Raw genomic sequence first — 20,785 nt, forward strand, 5'->3', positions numbered from 1 at the left:
GGGATTCTGTCCCTAAACCAAGGGAAAAACCGGCACTGGCAGGGAATGGAAAGAGACACTCACCTTAAGTTTATTCGAGAGCGCACAAAGCAGGCCTGACTGATGAAGACCTCTGAATGGCAGCAGCCAGAGAAAACATGAGAACCACTAACAGAAGCATGAAAGAGTTTAACTTGCTTAAAAAGAAGTACAATTGTCTAACAAGTGAGATCATTCCAGCTTTGCATCCCAAATTTTATGGAAACTTCTTGTGCAGGGCAGGCAGGTACCCTGCAGATATTATACGGTCATCTAAAAAATGTGGTAGAAAGTTGGTGGCAAGAAGTTCCCTGCTTAGGGAAGAGCATCCTGCATCAAGAAGTGAAGGGGTATAATCCTGGGTTATACCATAATAATGGTTTATATAATGTCAGATAGCACGTCTGAGAGATCCAGTTAAAATAAGGAGTAAGTACCAAGGAGTAAGTACTCTGCATTTATACAGCCTGGGAATATTAGCCAGGTGAAGACACCACAATGTCAGGACCAAAGGAACTGGAAGACTGTTCTCAAAAATTCAGTAGTTTGGTGAGGGTGAAGGAGAAAACTGCAGAAATGAACCGAGTAGCATTTCTCACCAGGACTAGTAGTGACAGTGACACAGAGGCATCCCACGCTTCCCTGCTACTGATTGTAATAACTGTACTAGAGAAAAGCCTAAGGCCCTGCACGGTCTCATCAGAACCCTACCTCCAATCACACACACACACTCGGCTCTCCACATTGGGGGAAAAAAAAAAAGTTACAAAAATGAAGGCCACAGACATGGGAAGTAAACAATGTGAGTTTTGCTGGTTAGCTGTTAAAACCTGAAGAAGTTGTTCCTTCACCTCTGTGCTCCTGATATCTGCTCTGCTACACTTTAATTTCAGAGGAAGGTAAGAGCAGAGCAGGGGTGCCAGGTTGCCACTGAGCATGACTGGCTTTTAAGTTCAAGTCCCTTACTTAGTAGCCTTTCCCCTGGAGATATTTTAAATTAAAATCCAAGCTGATATAGGAAGAGATCACATCCCACCCTCTTTATTGAACGGAGGGAGCCAGCTTTCCTCCCCTCATTAGGCATGCACTACGTGGATTGCTTGCGAGAGGCTCCCCTTAGTGCCAGAGGTTCGTGCCAAAGAACAGTTTAGTAAATCCTCGTCTCCGAGGCCAAAGGGCTGAGTGTAAGAAAGGGGCCAGGTTTCCAGCTAAAATTACATTCACCAATAAAGCTCACGAGAGGTCAAATTTTGCCATAACTCACTCTCTCCTCAGTAACTGATTTCGCCGTCACTGGGGAAGGAGCAGAAGAAGAAGGAAAAATAAAATGTGTTTGTCTGGGAGCCCTAAGGGCTTGCAGCGCTGGAGGTGCAGAGCAGGTTCCTGGATTCTCATTTATCAACCTTAAAAGGGATGGAGTGATAAATGCACAACCGGGCCTTTAATATTTTATGCAGGTGCTAAAGCGACTTAGCTGTCACCTTCAATACATCACCAGAGGCTGATACACCAGCTTTCGTCACTCCAGGCTGGGAATTTTTACAATTTCATTTCTATTTCCCCCTCTTCACATATTTCCACGTATATCTTACTATGTGTAACACATAAGAAGCTATTTTCCCCAAATGATCTCCCCATTCTGCCCATTCCTACTCATTCCCTCTTTAGCCACATTTCTTGAGCAAGAAATAATGCCATGCTTTTGTTCAAGGCTTGCAGAAATTTTGACTCTTGCAATTCCAGAGGGGCAGAAAGCTGGAACTGCTTTACTTGCTTGCAAAGGGCTAAGGTCCCACCCCTGGTGAAAGAGATTTCCAGGTCCCTCCTTCCAAAGACAAGCAACAATCAACTTCAACAGCAGAATGATTCACGAGTGACCCCAAAACATTGGCGCACCTCGAAATCCTCCCTCCAGGAGAGTGGTAGCCCGTATCCTCTTCTGCCCACACCATTCGTACTCTTCGAAGCGGTTGCCGTTCTCGTTCTCGATGTCCACAGAGTCATCCTCAGTCATGCAGGAACCTTCTCTCTGCACGGGGTAAAGCAGGGGCAGAGCGTTGAGATGCACGAAATAGCTCATTAAAGCTAACAGCTCAGGGTGGGATAGAGAAGGAAAGCCAGACTGTTCCCAGAGCAGCATCTGCTTCCCTCCCCCATCCCCAGGCACCTAGAAGTAAATCAGCACTAGACAAACGCGATGACCTTAAGAGCAGAAGTGGCAAGGGGTCATCATTTTTGCGCACAGAAATTTAAGCTCTGATTCCTACAACGACACACGTGCATTTCACATGCGTTCCCTTACTTTGCATGCATGATTTCCCTCTCTACCATAGAAGCAACAGATTCCTTTGATCCCCAGCATGGAGAAGCTCCCAGGCTACAGGAACTAGCAAGGAATGTTCTCCCAGAGCACGTTATTTGGGTGTGCTGATCAAAAGGCACCCCTCCTTACATCATGCACCCCTTGATGCAACAAGAATGAATTTGTTTTCTGCTGTGGGCTTTTCTGCAAAACGAGCATGAAAAGCCCTGTGACAACTCTTTCCCCTAGGGCTTGTTCCTCGTTATTCCCGTCTTTGGGAAGAACAGCAAGAGAATGGTCCTGCTCAAACGTACTTCCTAGAGTAAGGTGGTCATGCAACATTTACAGGTGCCAGTCTTACAAAAGAAGCCAACAAAAAATAATTCTAATGTTGTCAAAGGCAGAGATCAAAAAGAACTCCTCTTGCTGTGCTCCGCGGGAAGCATAAAGTCCTACAAAAGGCTTCATAAACTTCAATAGCTCTGCCTTTACAGTCTACAACTTCAACTTCAATAACGGTGAAAGGGTGCATGAAATAAAAAAGTCACTAATGCGACACAAGAGAAAATCCAGAAGAATCCATCTTCCAAGACAAAGGCAAGTGACTACAGATCTCAGGGAGACATAGTTAGCGTTGCCTGCGAGCTCAGCAATGTTAGTTTTTGCCCCACATTAGGTCAGTTGCAGACAAAGCTGGGAGTAGGGAGAAGGGAATGGCAGCTGGCGATCCTGCTGCGCCTCTACCTTTGCAAGGCATTGTTCCACATGCCTACTCATCTCCTCCTCGGATCCTGACAGAGGTCGGCTGCAGAGGGGACATACCTGCCCTTCGTCTTGCTTCCTCCGTTTCATTTTTCCAATCCGAGCTGCATGGAGAAACCAAGGAAAGAAAACAAAAGAGGAAAACATGTCAAGTTTGCAGTTCCACTTTTCCCTGGGCGCTCAGCTCCAAAGAACAAGCCTTGGGCAGAAATGGCACGGTTTCACACCTGAAAACCCCATCACAACTCCTTTTTCTGACCCCCTAAACAGCATGGAGAATTACTTAGTGCTTTCCACATGAAACCTGCAACGTGGGGCTCAGCATAACCTGGTTTCAGAAAGGCAGCTGCTCACAGCTTAAGAGCCAAGAGAGCAAATAACTACTGCACAATCCTAAGTTATTCAAATACTTTCTATTGGAAGCCCAAATTGTTTTCAAATCTTGGCAAGATTTTCAAATCAAGACACTGAACCCTGTTCTGGATGATGCCTCCTAAGTGGGAGACTCACCCACTCCCTACACAGAAACTAGCTCAGACCACAGAGAGCTGGTGCAGTGCCCCAGAAGCCTTGGACAAGTCAGGTTACCATCACTTTCAGGACCTGCACACCCTGAATAATTCCTTCCCAGACCATCACAAACAAGTCAGAGGAGCACCTTAGCAGCAGGTAACATTTATGGGAAGATCCTTGCTGGTACAAATGCAGCACCTATCCTAGACAGCTTCTGTCTCTATTATTTCCCTATTTTCACATGCAGAGGAACTGGGGCTACGCCGCCTTCCTGAGGGCACGGCTGGGAAACAAACACGTTGGGAATCACGATGATTAGAAAAAGCAGCCAAGGTAGCCTGTTGCTTAATCCAATCTCTGGTTAATTTGAGCCATCGTTTAATGTGATCAAAACATCTGGAACCGAATCATTTGCATTAAAAAGAACTTCTGTCCCTTATGATGATGGCTTTAGGCAGGTATTACCGAATAACTCAATCACTGGCTGCAGGAAAGTTCCTGTTTAATTAATAAGGAAGGTCAAAATTCTGAATGAGAGACAAGGAAAAGCCCAAGGAAAGCCCGAGTGATAATGAGAGATGACACCACCAAAGAGCTGCGTTAGCCAGAAATCGTTCCTGACGTGGCGAGCACCGCGGCGCGCTCTGAGCCTTTGTGCCTGCAGACTGGAAGATCAACAGCTCCCTGCAGCCAGCGAGGAGAAAGGTGCTGGAATGCCAGGACCCTACCAGGGTACGGGGAAAGTTTCTGTCAATTGTTTTCTAAAATGTCAGTTTAGTGCATTCACATCACCGAGGGATTTGTCACGACTTAGCTGAGCGCACTGCCACAGACCTGAAAGGCTTCTGTCAAGGCTTTCCTGCTGGCTTCCCTGCATGTGGGACTCTCTGGGTTAGGACATGCTTCCCCACAACCCAGAATTAGGAGTGTTCACCATCCCATACACTCCATGATGCTCTAGGATTAACACAGCAGCAAATTCTTCCCTGGACAATGCTTTTCTGCACCAAAAGAGAGCAGATTTGCAAGAAACCCCCCCAAAAAACTCCCCCCACAACAAACCTGTGTTCCTGGTTTCATGAAAACGACTCTGCAAGTGTAACATTCCTACAGTAAGAGACAACTTCAGGCTAAACCAGGAGTGTTTCTGAGGCCTGGCACTTGGAACAAGAGCAACCCTCTTGAGTCAATGCATCGGCTTTCAGCAATTGTCTGAATTTTGTTTGCTGCAGTTCCACATTCCTCTCTCACGCTAGGCAGACACCCACCTGCCTCTCCTCACACCTCAGGTAGTTCAGTACTCCTCGGAGGATGTTTCTGCTAGTTTCCCTCCTATTCCGCCTGCTTAAGCCAGTTATTTTCCTCGTACTGCCAACCTTTACTCCAGAAGGTAAACTGCTCGACTTCCAGTCAAAACAGAAGCAAAAATTAATTAAAAAGTGTTATTTCTGATTTCAGTGTGCCCAGATGAATTACGTTCCACTTTTAAATAAAACAACGACCCCCTCAGCTTCTCTGTTTTCCCTTCCTGAAGCCCCCAAAGCCTTCCCTCCTCCTCTTCCTCCACCAAGGTCACGCAGCCCTGTTACCAGCAGCAGCCCCAGTTAATCCATGCTCTGTCTGCTTTGTACTTCAGTGCATGAGAGACTTCTGGAGTTCTGGTTTAGTGAGTACCTGCAGCCTCCTGCTTGTCTCTTCCACACAAGTTTCAGATGCTCCTTCCTTGCCTCATTAACTCTGCAGAGCCAGCACAAAACAGGAGAGGAGGCTGGAATCTGACTCGACCATACCCCAGTAAACACCTATCTGACCGGAGAAAAACGCAGGAAGATGGAAACAAAGCCTTCTCGCTCCCGGTCACAGACTTCTTTCCCTCACCTCGTCCTGGTTTTAAACACGGAGGGAAGAAGCAGGGAAAATATTTGGGTAGGAGTCTCTGTGGCCAATGAGTCCAGGTCAGCCAGTCTGTCTGACGAGTGTATCAGTATTTTGGATTTTTTTACTGCCAGACTCCTCCAGCCCACGCACTCCCACAGTAACAAAAGGAAAGCAGCATGTTTTAGGTCTTGTGCTGATAAATTCCTGGGATCCTTTTGCCACAACAAGCACCTGCTTTGCCGAAGTGCTGGGAACAGAACCGAGCTCTTTCAGCTCCGTGCCAGACCCAGCAGACAGCTCCTCTCAGCTCCTTTAGCTTCTCGGAGCAGCAGCCCTTTCAGCTCCAGTGCCACGAGTGAGAAAGCCACTGGACAGGAGAGGTGTTGAAAGCGAATCCCCCTGCCATTTTCATCCCGTGAAGGCTCGGGGTGCCCCTGGTGACAGCAGGAAAGGAAAGGAAGCGAAGGCCATCCCGAGCAGCGCTCTCCATGCCCGGCTATCACTTCCAATCAGCGCAGCAGGGACAGAGCGGCCCCAAAGGCACGGGGTGATTGTGGCGCTGTCCCGACGGGGAACAGCTCAAAAGAACACGCGAGTGAGACCACAGGATTGTTAATTAGTGTTGATAGATGCAATCATTTCTAATTAGCTCACTAATCCCTCTCCCCCACGCTCCTGTCGTGGGAGCTTGGGAGAGGGAAAGGAAAGGAAAAAAAAAGCCATTCCCTCTTGTAATTCAGGGAGATAAAAACAGCCAGCGGAGGACTGGCTGCAAAGGACTGAGCTCAGGGAAAAAGGGCTTTGCACGGGGCTGACCCCTTCTTATCTCCACCTGAACAAAGCCTGTAGTTATTATTCCAGCCTTCCGCCAGGAGGTGAGGAGTTCACTAATTTTTGTTAAGATTAATAATTATTATTAGGCCATCAGAGGGCTTCTAGCACCTTGAAGGTCCCCTCCTCACAGACATCCTTTACGCAGTGCTCTTTCTGGGTGTGTTCTCCCTGAGGCTGCACTAAAGCCTCGAGCACTTTGTCCTCTCACATCCCCTTGTAGCATCGCTCTGCTGATAACACCAGCAAGAAGCAGGACACAGCCTCTTCTCTGAGCCCTACCAGCGTCCAGAAAAGTTTCCTGGGAAAAAAGCTAACGGGTTTCAGTATTCACTGCCACCTCCCCTGTAACCAAAAACTCACCTTCAGGACAGGGCATTCTAATTCCCTCAGGAGTGCTCTTACCAAGCATCCAGCAGTGGACACTACACAAAGCTCTCCTGCAGCATCGAAGGGGATGATTAAGTTACTAGCAATATCTCTCATGATTCCTTCCACCAGGTTGAGTGGTCCCCCGAGCCCCATGCAGACATCATTAGCAGCTCCTGCAATGGCAGGCCAATCAAATTAAATGGAAACATTTTTGTCTCCTTTCCGGTGAAAACCGTCTAGCTTTATCCCTCCCCCACCCATCGCCAGCTGCAGAAGCCCACGATGTGCTGGTTCGAGTCCAACTCCAATCCCCTCAGCATTCCATCAGGGGCACCATCGGTCCTGGAACCGGTTTCCCAGGCAGCTGCCAAAGGAGTTTCAATCGAAGATATCCCAGCACCTCCTCTCTACAAATCTACTGCAAGAACTTACGCTTTGTTGGACTTAGGACAAAAAGCTTCTGGGGCTGAGCAGCCTATCGAAGAGCATCTGATCCGAGGAACAAAGGCAGCAATGGCAGACTACAAAAAGCCACCTCAAGAACATGCTAGAGCAGGAAAACAGATGGTCAAGAATAAATCTGTTTCAGACCTTGTGTGTAATTTGCTGCTCATCTGCCTGAGAGAGAACATTAAGGGCCAAATTCACAGAAGGGTCTCAACGGGGCTTTCACATTTACACGGCCAAACTTCCACGCAGATGATTTCCAGCAATCTGACACTATTCTCTGAGGGTGGCACAGCCTTGACCTGCAGAATCCATGTTCCGATAGACCTGTGTAACTTTGTGCTTCTGATTCTGAACGAGCACCTAAGCAGGTTAAATTCCGTAAGCATCAATTTGCAGGGTGGCTAAAAAGTTCTGACTTGGGTGACACTGGAAACAAGGCAAATGAAAGAAATGCCTTCTTCCCCACACGGGTTTGTAGGGAATCAGCATCTCATACTCCTGGGTTCACGAGGACACAACCTCTGCAAAGTGAGTTTAGCACAGGTGAAAGGTGCTGGATTAGCTCACTGAGCCTGATGGGGAGCTTCAGATACCAACACTCCGTCAAGAGCCTGGAAGACAGAACATTAATCTGCTGCTCCAAGGCTTGCACACGCATTCACCTTACTTACAGCTCAATTGAAGTTAAAAGCTTGACTTCCAGAATTAAAATTCTGAACTGCCAGGTACCCGTAAACCACGTAACTATCAGGACCTAATCACCTGGCAGCGAGGCCAACAGCAGCTCACAGAAGATGCCCCTCTCTCTACCTTCTCTTAGCTCTTGTTGTTCTGCCTGAAGCAACCACAACGGGATGAAACAAATCCAGGAGATCTGACGGGACTCAGGCACAAAAAGCCAGGGCAGCTGAGATTTGAGTCAAGGACAACGTGGGAGAAGAGCAAACACCATGGGTCTCCTTTTACAGGAGGAGTTTCCCAAAGTGATCCTGGAACTCAGCTGGTAAGAAACTTCACAGATACCAACACAAGCTGGTAGAAACGATACTGAAAAATACCTTTAGAATGTAACAGAAGCAAACAAAATGGTACATTCTTCATTGACAGAGTTTTCTATATGCTAAGTTTCTTCAGTGTGTCAACAAGAACATTTAACAAAGAGCCAGATGCCTTTGGACAAGTCCTACAAAATTTCTGACAATGTAAACTGACAGGGATAAGGAAACCAATCTCACAGAGCAAGCTATAAAATTGTGTGATTGATTAGATGCTCATTAAAACACAAGATACAGACAAATAAGCATTTTTTTTTTCCCCACAGTGCTCAAGCGTTCTCCATCTGGAGCAACAGTGCTTAAATAACTGTTTAACAATAACGTGGCAAAGCTTATGGATACCATGAGTTATTTTAGTGCAAACTACTGGTGAGGAGGAGAGAAGAAAGCAGGCAGAGTTCAGTGGTCACAAGCACTGAAAGGAGCTGTACACCTATCCGACCATCCGGCTGGACACTAATCTGACAGCACAGGAGTGAATCAGGCATCACTACAGGGATGTTCTGTGAATAATAACCAAGAATCATGAAAAGCTAAGGTCAGGAGGAACCAATTTTGATCCGGCTTGACTTTCTTTGTGATCCAAAGCATTTCAGCTAGTAGTTCTGCATTCAGCTTCCTAACTTCTGGAGCTGGTACTGCTACGGCATAGAGCAGAACAGCCAGGAAACATCACAATTCAAAGTGGATTAGACAGAATAACCAAATGCCCTGACCTGGAACATGTCTGTTAGTTCTGCTCACTGTACCCCACAATGCATATACAAAGAGTAAAGGGTTCAGCAAAAGCAATGCAAATGCTGAGCAAACTTGAGGCTCCTGTTAGTTGACAAGCCCAGGTTGACCAAAACATCCCCAAACAGTGCCCAAGAAGGGTTCCTCAACGGCAGCCCACACTGACAGCGCTGCAGCCCTGTCAGGCTGAAGTCAAAAGCAGAAAGCACCGCTGCGCCAGTTCAGCAGAGCACGCTGTCATCAAGAGCTTTCATTCATCCTGAAGGACTCCACAATGCCAAGTACCTCCCCAGCCTGGCTCTGACTTTTTTTATTTAAAATTACTGGTCTGAAAAAAGGCGGAAGGTGTGAGCTTAGACTGAACTATCCAAAACGATAAAGAAACAGTTTGACATCACTGACTCCAGAGACCTTTGTCACACAAAACAAGTCACTGCAGGGTAACCCCCGAGTGCATCGCAGTCATCTGAAGCCTGTGTCAGGAAAGGGGACTGCCTGCAAACGCTGGCAGCTCACTGCGCTCATCTAGTAGTGTGCACATGCCAACAATTACCCCAAATTGATGCACGGTAACTCATCTCTTTGATGTAGGACTCGACAGACCTTCAAGAGTTCACAGGTTCTGGCCCTCGGGGTGGGTATTTCAGAGTCTCGGAGCCATCTCTGAACTCAGGTATGCGCTCCTTGTGAAGACATCGGGTCAGTAACTTCATAAAACTTCTATTTAAGATTATACTAAGTGTAGCACTTCAAATTTAAGCACACTGTTTCAGCATCAGCACCATCTAAAGCTTTTTGTTGTTTTGTAAAGATACCTTTACCTTTTCCTAACTAAACAGCATCATCACGTCACCCATTTGTCCCAAACTATCACAGCAGGAAGCTCAAAATTGGCAAGCCTGGTGGCTTGAGCAACTAAGCCAAGTGGTACCTATTAGACCAGCTATAAGGTCATCTATAAGATCAGATGGCAGAATATTGGTGTTATTTAAGTGGTTAAGTTCTAACTTCTCTGAAGTTTGGGGAAAGAGCTGAAGAAGTTGAAACTTCAGTAAAGAAAAGATAGGGATGGATCTCTCTGAAAGAAAACGAGCTCTGCTTTAGTTTTTGAACACTAAAGGACTTCTCACTAAGCACATTTGCCCTCTTGTCGTTATGAACACCCGGAAACACGGGATTAAAAGAAGCGCGCCAGCATCCGCGGGTCTGAAAGGAAAAAAAAAAATCACAACAGCCGTGACGTCAGACGCAAGCCCGCTCAGAGACTCGGCGACCGCTGCTTTAAAAGTTCACTGCGAGCCCTCGGTGCTGCCGGGCGAGCCGCAAAAACCCAGCAGCGGCCGCGGGGCCTCACAGCAGCGGGCCCAGGCCCTGCGCACGGCTCGTGTGGGGGTCCCGGCGTGCAGCGATCCCAGCCCGGGGGCTGCCACAGCAGAGGCGGCCAGGCCGGGATGTGGATGTGGATGGGGGGGGGGGGAGGATCCGGACCCCTCGGGGGGGGGATTTTGGGGCTGGAGCAGAGCCGTGGCGCCGCACTCACCGTTCAGCCGCGTCTGCCGGTTGGCTCGCACCCGCAGGAAGGTCTGCAGAGGGGACACAAGAGCGGAGAGCCATCAGCACCCCCCCCTCGGTCAGCGAGGCCCAGGCCCCCCCCAGCACCCCCCAACCCCCCCAAACCCCCCTTCAACCCCCCCGGGGGCCTTCCCCCGCCGCCCCCCCGCCCCCACCTCTTCCCGGCCGCCTGCGCCGGGCCCCCTGGTGCCGCTCTGCATAGCCGCGGGCTGGCGGCGAGGCGGAGGAGCCGCGGCCCCCCCCCCCGCGGCCCGGGATGCGGGCGGATGCGGCCCGGCCCGGCAGGAGCCCCGCCGCTCAGCCCCCGGCGGCCGCCGCCATGTTGGCCCCGGTCATGTGACCCGCCGCCGAGCTGGGGGGGGGGGGTGAAAGGTCAGGCGGCGGAGGAGGGAGTTCCCATGGCAACCGGCAGGCGGCAGCACGGCCCCCCCCCTCCCGGCAAAGCCCCTCCTCGCACCCTCCTCCCCCGGCCAATCAGCGCCCTGCGGCGGGAGGGGTTGGCCAATCAGAGATCGGGGGTAATCGGCCTGCAGGGCCACGCAGCCAATGGAGGGCTAAGAGGGGCTGCAGGCCTTGCGCTTTGGCCAATAGGAAGAGGGAGCACTTCAGGCTCAACAGTAGCAGCCAATCAGAGCCTTGGGATCGACTGGAACCCAGTGGTGCCGGCCAATCAGCTGCTGCCCTGCGCCTTCTCCCTCAGGGCCAGGCAGCCTCGGGGCCTCCTGGTGCCTCAGCCAGGCCGGGGCCTTCCCCACCGCCATGAGCGGCCCTGTGCCCCCCGGCAGCGTCCCCTCACGCTGCTCGGCGCTGGTTTCAATTAATTAGTTAATTAATTAGTTAATTAATTTAATTAACTAGTTAATTAATTAATTAAGCAATGCAGGCAGCCGAGCGCTGTGCAAGCCGGTGTTCCTGCAGCACTCCCTCTCACAAAGCTCTTTCTTCCATGAATATCCCCATGGTGAATAAGCACTAAATAAAACTAAGGAAAACGAGTCATAGGAGTTCGGAAAAGCCATACGCCAATATCCCATCCTAGCGTGTTAGAAATACAGTTCATATTTGCCGTTAGATCACAAAAAGCACAAGGGACAGGCATAGTCCCAGCACACCTCTGCATACAGAAAGCTTAAATTCTGCAGCCTTTAAAGTCACCGAGAGCCTTCAGCTCTGGTTCCTGAGCATTTCATGAGCCAGGAAGGCTGAACTCTCATGGATGGCGTGGCTTTATTAAGGATACGCAGAGGCTTTACGCAACCCTGGCACCCACTCCGAGGTCCCTTTACGCTGCCAGAGCGGCATAAAGCAGCCAGCGTAAGCGTAAATGAAAATCAGGCCCCAGAGGTCTTTTCTCCCTGCAGTGCGGGCTTACAGCTCCCATTACGCATTTGCATTAAGGGCTGCAACCCTCCATAAAATACGCTCACAAACTTAAAACACATTAGAGACCAGCTAGGCTCAGCACAGAGAGGGGGCTTCTGCTGAGAATATTTGTCCTCAAGTATGACATAATAAAAATTTATAGGAACAGAGGACTGCAAGGGACCGCCAATTTCACCGAGACTGAAATCTGGAGGAACGGGAAGGGAGGGGTGATCTCGAACAAAGGGGGCCATTGCAAAAGTCTTTTCCACACCCTCTTGGAAGGAGCATAATTTATTTATTCGCCTACTTATTAAGTAGGCGGGAAAGAGAGATGAATTACCTGAACGAGGCGTTTCTGTATCTTCTGTGGGTTTTGCTTCTCTTACTTTGCACCAGGTCTCATCATTCATACAAGGGTAAAGCAACCGTGATGTGACACCAAATTAGAACCCACAGCTACGTTGGAATATGTAGCAAAACCCGGAGGATTTGGCCCTTGTTTGATAATATCACTAATAACAGGGCAGAGGGCAGGATAACGGGCAACAAAGGCAGTTTCCTGCTACTAATAGGGCCTGTCTCCAGGAATGGGTGCGTTAGTTGGGGCTGCTGGGCTAGACCCCAAACAATGGCCATCAGCCTCTCCTGCAGCTCCAAGTGCAGACCTGGCACACATGAAGTGGCCTATATAGGATCCCTTGACCTTGGGCACAGGGAGTCACTGCCAAGGACATAGGACCATGGATATAGGAGAGGATATAGGGATAGGACAGCATGTCCTATCATGGTTTTATGGGGTCATGGTTTTATGCCAGGCTGGTCCAGCTATGGCCCACCCAGCCTGTCCTCATGGCAGGCAGAGGAATGCTTGGGTCTGTGCTGAAGGCTACAGTTATTTTATCTGCTGCCTTTTGGAGTTTTGAAGCCAGTGGCTGAGCACAGGCTTGCAGCCAAACTGTTCGGAGCTGTCTCGAACTGGAGTCCAGGTTGCCAGCCTGCCCACAAAACACAGACTTCCTACAAGCAGAGCTGTACTCTGGCTGCTGCCTTCCTCATCCTTTGCTGTTCCATCTCCCCAAACATTTACTCAGTGTGTCGCAACAAGTCAAGACCTGCTACTTCTCTGGGCAGAGCAGGGTTACAAAACACGCTGGCATGGTTGCAGATGGTCCAAAATTTGGGTGGGAGTCACGAGTCAGTTTGCTGGGCAGCGGCACACCAGCCAAATGGAGAATTTTGGCCTGCTGCAGGCTGACATCATTCACTCTTATACAAAAAAAAAAATAAAAATCACTTCTCTGGAAGTTTCACAGTGGCATGGGGTAAGTAATGACAAACACAGCCATAGCAACGGCAGGGGTGATGAATATAACGCAACAGAAACCTTTACAACGATTTCAAGCAGTTCTGCACAGCTGTGGTTCAAAGCCAGAGCAGGGAGGACCCTGCAGGCAAAAATCTGCCTTTGTGGCCATGCGAGGACAAAGTGATTGTGTCCCCAGTCTGCAGGCAGGTGGGCACTGGTGCAGAGCTGGGGAGCTCCTGGAGAGCTGCGGGCGCTGGAGCGAGCTGGCTCCCCGGCTACGGCGAGAGCAGCGCTGGTGTCTGCCTGCTTACCTGGTATCTGTCCGAGTGATGGATGTCATCCGAGGAGTGGGGCGATGCTGTCGGGGAGTCTCCTTCCCGCTTGATTGAGGCCGACAACAAAATTGACTGCGAGAGAAAGGAGAAATTCATGCTGTGAGCATGGCCAGGCTCTCTGCCCCGTGCTAAGCTGCCCTCAAAGGTGTGGGGATCGCTTCTGCCTGGCGTGGGGACAGACTGCTGCAATGTGGGGGTGTGAAGTGGCTTCACACTTCACATTGAAGGGATTTTATCACTTGCCCTGTAACGGGATGGGCTGCAGGGGCTGCTGCCTGCTCCAGCCCGTTGCAAACACATCTGCTCAAAGCGATGTGCGAGGAGGGGCAGTGGGAGCACCCCGCAATCCGTGCCGGGCAGAGGCCAACAGGTTTGCTGGCTGGGGAAGGGAGGTCAGGCTGATGCTGCTTTCAGCACGCGCTGCCAGTTTTAGAAGCAGACACCAGCCCAGAGCCCAAGGGACATGCGATTTAAAGTGATTCAGCCGGTGAGAACCATCTTAAATTTGCTTTCTCTCCTATCAGCCCTCCCCTGCCCCGTCTGACGGATGAGCTATTTACAGGGGAAGCATGAGCACGCATCCCTGGACCATAAAGGCTGCCCAGCACTCATGGGCTGGAGGAAGCAATGAAACAGTCACGGCAGCAAACGCTGCTCTGCGTGTGCCCCTCCTGTGCTGGGCGAGCATCTTGCACACGAGGCTTCCCAGGTGCCCGTTAATTTATCTCTGGTTGTACAGCACGTAGTGTCAGAGCACTGCACAGACACACTCTGCCCTGCAGATGCCACAGGGGGTCCAGGAGAGTCCCCTGATGAATAACCCCCCCCCAGAAATCTACAAAAACCATACAGCGACATGGGGGTGTGCTGGCATGGAGCAACATCAGCACATGCTCATCTACCACTGCAGGTTCCACTACATCTCTCTCTAGCCTTGTACACCACTCTAAAGCTCTCAGCAGCACAACCACCTCTTCATTCTGTAATGATGCTATTTATTTTAATAAGCGGCGCAGAAAAAAAGGGCCTTTTAGAAGGTTAAAAAGATCAGTGGTGTTTGAGACCTAAGAAATCGCTGATAAACTTCAAGTCAATAGTGGGTAAGTCTAAATTCTACAGGCAATGAACCCGAGCGGGAAAATTCCTGCAGGAGTTCGATAGCATTTAAAAAAAATGTACGCTGAGTTGTAAGCGAAGTTTATTATTAGAAGAATTTGAAGGGGAAATCCAATTTAAAATTCTAATTTAAAATATAAATTAGCTAAACTAGGTTAAATATGGCACGCTGCGTTGTAAAAAATATACACTGTAAGCACAGCTCTCCAGATGTTTGTTTCCGAGAATCAGCTGGCAAGATCCAACAATAAATGACTGCTCGGAGATGTGTATGTTTGCAAAGGGAAGTGTAGATATCATCTGAATTGGACAGGTCAAGTGTGGTGACAACATTATTAAAAAGCATAATACCTTGGAGAAAGGCAAGCATTCCAGAAACATTTGCCTCTGGGCTGAAATGAAACGTGAAAAAATGTGCATTTTTTGGAAAGATACGAGCAAGGGGAAGAATGACTCAGCATACAAATCCGTTCAGTCAGCAGGATGTGATCCCCGGGCTCCGACAGCCTGCCTGGCGAGGGAAGCAAAGCAGCGAGGGGTGCAGGTGGGGAGCAGGATTTGGGGTGCTGGGTGAGAGGGGTCACGGGGGAATTGCCCCACAGGGGGGCTCAATTATCAGCTAATCAGCCGTGAGGAGCTACCAGGAGAACTTCTGCAGAATGCAGACCCCAGCTCCTGCTATAATTTAGGGGCTTTATTTTCTAAGAGGAGAATGAAGATCATTTTTGAAGCAGGATTGCACATGTCCCATAAATTGGAGGGACTCAAAGCCTTCAAGTGGGACTCGGAACAACATCCTGATTGCAGCAGTGTTAATGCCCCTTCCCCCCTAATAAGCTGAGCGCTCTGGAGCTGGGAGGGTTAAATGCGTTCCGTTTTCCAATGTATTCTAGAAAAGGGGAAAAAATACCCATCTCCCCATTCCCCGTCGACAGACAGACAAACCCTCCCCGCCTCCAGCTCCCCCCTCAGCCTCTGGTAGCTCTAATCCAATATTATTATGTGAAAAATGGTTGGGCTAGCTATGGAGACAGTAAATTAAACGTTATGTATTAGTTTTTAGCGTGTGGTCCCGGGAAGAACGCCGGCCCCATTTATTCCACAAACCTCCTGAGCACCATGGCGATGACCTCTGGAAAAACGCAGGGCTAAACTAATCCCAAAGATGTCAATCTCGAGGCCTCTTCTACATACACTTGCAGTTTAGATTAATAAACTGTCTATTTTTAAATTGTGTGCAAGCACTTCAATTTTAAATACCTTGCCGGCATGTTAAGCACGGCGTTAGAGATGCCAAGTCACACTTCCCCTCTGCTGTTAGGAAACTCGACTTCATTTGTTTTTCTCATTTCCCTGAGACGTGGCACACTTTGCCTTGCAGCCCGTGCCAGTGGGATGGCCATGGGGCACGTGGAGAAGCAGGCTCAGGGGCTGAGGGATTGGGAAAGGTGCTGGAGAGCAGGGTGACTTCCATTGCTGCATCAGGCCAGGCTGTCTGCCTTCCCGATTTTGGCCTCTTTTTCCCCAAATTGTCATATTGGGGCTGTTTCCCAGGGGCTAGGTGCTCCATCTCACCGCCAGCATCTGGGAAGACGGCTGCAGGGGAAAAGGGCAGCGTTGCACCTGCCCTCCCAGCCCTCATGCACCCCTAAGCTGCTGGGCAGACCCAAATCCTGTCTTTCCACCTCAAAAGTGAGGCATGGCATGCAGAAATCTGTGCCACGCTCACTGCCTTGGGTACCTGTTTGGGAAGCGTTTGAGCTACCGGGGTGAGAGCATCCTCCTCTCCCTGGTGTCCCCTTCCGTGGCAAACCACAGCTCCCAGTGTCAAAGACACTCGTGTGAGCCACCGTGCAGCCTCATATTTCTCCCTCCCCTTTAAATCATCTCTCCATTGGGTAAAGGCACTCTCCGCGGAGGTTATAAACCCTGAGAGGATCAGCCTGAGCATTACACCTGGGGCAAGCTAAATAAAAAAAGGTCACCGGCGCTTTTTAAACATGGACAAAAAAGCAGTAAAATGTGTTTGGAAAAAAAAATCTGGCATTAAATCATGACTTTTTGCCTGGCTTGCCTCATTAAAAGTGGCCTTTTGGAAGGTAAAATTATCATTGTAAGTGATAAGATCTTTAAGAAAATAATTCACGGCTTCTTCACCCTTTAATATGATAGCCGCCACCGGCTAATTTTTTTCTTAATGGCAACGAGGCCATCAATCTTGTCCGAGCCGTGTGCTCGCTCCTTCCTCCTGCCCCTCCTGCTGTGTTGGGCAGCCACGGCCCCGCTCGGCATTTCCATCCTCCCCGTTTGGGTGCTCGGCAGGTTTGGCATGAGCCAGACGTGCACAGCGTTACCTCCCCGTGCAGTGTGGGGTTGGAGCTGCACGAGGAGGGGACGTGTGTCTGGGTGCAGCTGCTGGAGCGAGGGATGGATGGAAACCACCAGCCCCAAACCCAGCAGCTCGCTGGGGCAGAATCGGCACTGCTGACATCCCGCTTCCTCTCAAGGCTGGTCATTTGAGAGTGTTAAAGTGCTGGACTCCAGCTTTCTGATAGCCCTGGAAAAACACAGGGAGTCTATTTTTCTTAAACGATCCATCACAGCTGCTGTCAGCAGAACAAATATCCCAACTCTGCTTTTTATGTATCTATATGGTCCTTTTTTTTTTTTTCTTTTCTTCTTCCTTTTTTTTTTTTTTTTTTTTTGGCACAAAGTGTTCCCTGCTTGATGCATTCAGCTTTAACTCTGCCGCCTAAATAGGTACTTATCACTTAACATGGAGGTGATGGCTTGACATGTTTTCTGTCTCCTGCCCTCCCCTCCACGGTAGGGAAGCCGTCAAAGTGTTGCTAATAGCTGTTATCACTTGGGAACTGTAACCCGAAAGCAATGAGTGATACCAGGCCTGGCTGTGATTTTCCCCCTTCTCTCTGCTAGCCATTTGTTACGCTGCTGCTGGAGGATCCCTGACAAAAAGATGCCACTATTAGAGCTGACTTTCCTAGAAGCTTTCGGAGGGTCTGCATTTGCTCCCAGGAAAGCGAGAGGCAAAATTGTCCAGTGGCTTTTAGCTGGCAGAGATAAAGGTGGGATGGAGCCGGGGATGAAAAGCTTAAACGTAGGAAGGGTGTGAATAGTGAGCAGAAATAACGGTGTCAGCAGTGGGCTGCTGATTTATTTCCGTGCATGCTACATTTGCACCTGGGACTGCAGTCGAGCTCTGAGCCCCCTGGGGCAAGGCACAGAGGGGAAGGGAGCCCCCTCCAGCCGATCTGCTCGTGGAGGCACCAGGATGGAGGGGATGGAGCCCTTGTCCTGGTGGATCTGGGACAGAAACCCCACACCACATCCCTGTGTGCTCCTCCTGCCGGACGCAGCATCCCTCGGACCAAGGGGAGGGCACAGCTGTTTGGCCCAAGGGGAGCGAGGGGCTTTGTTCACGGGGTAATTTGCTTTATGGAATAAAACCTGGTGGAGATTTTTGTTGGAGTGGCTCTGGTATTCGTCACCCCGAGCTGGCAGCCGACACGCATCCGAGGTAATTTCCCCTCCTTCGCATATCTGTGGGCTGTTCTTGTGTCCCCGGCTCGGCTGTAGCCTTGCCCCAGTGTTCATATTTGGCTTTTCAATCTTTTCTCATAAATCAGAGTTAGAGGGAGGAGTGTGACATCCCCGAGCCCCCCCAGTGAGTCCCTGACACAAGAGAAGGAGTCAAAGCCCTGGGGCCCTGCCACCAGCCCCTGCTCCTAGCACCAGACACGATATGCAGAAGTTGAATGATCGCGCTGGAAATTTCATCTCGAGACAGGCGGCTGGCAAGGGCTTAGCACAGCCATTCCATCAAGGTTTCAGGCTCCAAATCTTGCTTGCTTCAAAGCTCTTTTTCCTTGGAGGGCTTTAGTGGTCAAATTTCCCTCTAGGTGCTGTAATTCTCTCTCAAACTGCTCTGCGAGGCTGTAAAACTGCGGGGCGGGTGGGGGATCGTGGGGCTGCGGCACGGTGGAGGTCTGGGGGCACCCAAGGTGCAAACCTCAGCAAAGCGACCGCTGGCATCTGCTGGGTGTAAGGGAGGGGGCTTGGCCCTGGCCCCTTGCTCCAATATTTTCTGGCAGCTGGGCCATTGGTGGGAAAGGGAATGTGCAGGAGAAGTGGAGGAGGAATGACGAACCCACAGCAAGCACTGGGGAGCTTCACTTCCACAGCCTGACAGTGGAAAAAAACACCCTTAGGTAGCTAGGTAGGTAGGTAGCTTAGGCTAAGGGAGGTCTGGGGCATGGCTGGCTGGGACACGTCTTCAGAAAGCACTCTCCCAGGTGACTCTGGTGTTGGACTTCCCCACGGGGACCCGGAATGGCATGAAGGATTTTCAAGCAATGACCAGCTCACGCTGCAGAATGGCACCATGGAGCTGTGGTGTCAAGTTCAGCAAGAGCAAGGACAGCCTGCATCCCTTCCCATGGGCGTGAAGCTCCACAAGGAAGCCCCGAGGATGCTGAGCACTGTGGTGCTGAGCACCACCTCCGTGCCACCCTCCTCACCTCGCCTCTGCAATGAGCCCAGACCCAGGCAGATGTGATGGCCGCAGCCCCCGGTTTACAGGCCTCGCTTGGCCGTCACTGCCTCGGTCAGCCCCGATAATAGAAGAACCTGATACAATAATCCTGCGTTCATTGCATCCCCTGTTGAGTGATTGGATTTTCTTTGACATATTGCCATGAAAATTGACCCAGCCTGGTGACTGACAGCTCTTGAGGGGCAGGAGAGCGGGGAGCGAGGAGCGCGCTTAACGCCTGGGCTCCTGCTGCCAGGAGAGGCGTCTGCAGGGGTAACTGTGGGGAAGAAATGGACTTTCCCAGAGGGTCTTCACATCCTAACGTTGCTGAATTTCAGTGGGCACAGAGGGAAGCAGCGGCCCCGGCTGCCACCTCCTCCTCCCGAGCCCCGTGTGGTTACAAAGGGGGCTTTAATACCAGGCCCACCCAGCGGGGAAGCGCCCGGCCTGCCCGTGCCACACAGGCCTTGTCTCCCAGCAAAAGCCACCTAGAAATAATGAATCCTCCTGGGCTGAGAGGCTTTCAAGCTCTCTGAGAAGGGAATGAAAGATTTCCTGATTTCACCCTCTCCCTCCCTGCTCTCGTGGCTTCTTGAAGTTAATGTTCTTAGGCCCAGACGTGACGGGCAAAGGGAAAAGATCCATGTGGTGACAGGGGACGATTGATCTCCTTTACATAGAACGACTCTCCAGTCCCAGTTTAATCCCCTCGCTCAAGGCAAATGGGATTCTTTGTCAATGGAAACTTCAAAAGCCCGTCCCTGCCGAGAGATGGACCTTGTGCTTTATCTGCTGTCTGTCAGTCACTTGCTGCGTGTCCCTCCAAACAGCTCATCCGTCTTCCCACCCGTCCCTCTCCCGCTCAGGCGTTATTTCGCAGGTGCCCTTTCCAGCTCCTTTGGGACACCCAAAGGCAACCACAGGCCCTGTGGGTCTTTATTTTCCCTCACAGGTTTGGGAAACGGACGGGTTTACCTGGGAGCTATCTCTGCCTGCTGGCCCGGGGCAGGGGGCAGGCAGGGTGTTTATGTGCTTGCCGAGGCACCGGCCCTCACGGGGAAAGCCTGGAGCTGCAATTTCTACCCCTGGTTCTGATGTTGCATTCCAAGTGGTTCAAAATATTACCCAAAATATCCAGAAAAAAAAAAAAAAAAAAGAAAAAAAAAGCTGAAGTTCCCAGCACTAAAGTTCCCTGGGTGGCTGCATCAGGGTTCATGTGCCCTCCCCAAGCTGCTGGCACTACAAACAAAACAGAGCCTGGGCCAAACAGCATGGTTTTCGGTGGCTGTGCAAGAGGACTACGAGTGCCCAGCCATGCTCCTGGCCACCCATGTGCCTGCCCAAGCTCTGGTCCTTCCCGTGGCAGCGTCATATTAAGGGCAGCTAATTAGTGAAGCCCTTTGCAGCGATGCCATGATGCTTGGTGCATTTTGTTCAGGACTTTCTGAGCCAAGGGGATGGGAGGTGGGTACTGAGGGGATGGGGATCCAGCTGACGAGGGGTTTTTCAGTGATCTGGGCTCCTCCTCAGGTGTGCTTTGGTCCCCCTGAGGCAGCCTCATTCCCCTCTTCCAGAACTGGCATATGGCTCTGGCTCCGCAGCTTCCGTGCATGATTTCACAGC

General features: G+C 50.4%; 1 protein-coding gene across 8 annotated transcripts in view; it reads right to left on the reverse strand.

The window, feature by feature from the left end:
• The window catches only part of RNF220 (ring finger protein 220), a 183,223-nt gene that overhangs the window by 40,661 nt on the left and 121,777 nt on the right, over positions 1 to 20,785 (reverse strand). For 5 of the 8 annotated variants that reach the window (XM_068691376.1, XM_068691375.1, XM_068691377.1 and 2 more), the window contains 4 exons: positions 13,471 to 13,566; positions 10,457 to 10,499; positions 3,065 to 3,186; positions 1,915 to 2,047 (listed from right to left, as the gene is read on the reverse strand). In XM_068691376.1, coding sequence (XP_068547477.1) covers positions 1,915 to 2,047; positions 3,065 to 3,186; positions 10,457 to 10,499; positions 13,471 to 13,566 — 394 coding nt within the window. Of the gene's footprint in view, positions 1 to 1,914; positions 2,048 to 3,064; positions 3,187 to 10,456; positions 10,500 to 10,643; positions 10,839 to 13,470; positions 13,567 to 20,785 lie in introns of those variants that run through there. The other 3 variants (XM_068691378.1, XM_068691380.1, XM_068691383.1) reach the window with 2 other exon arrangements.

This window comes from Anas acuta, chromosome 8 (assembly GCF_963932015.1).
Source record: "Anas acuta chromosome 8, bAnaAcu1.1, whole genome shotgun sequence".
Taxonomy (NCBI): Eukaryota; Metazoa; Chordata; class Aves; order Anseriformes; family Anatidae; genus Anas; species Anas acuta.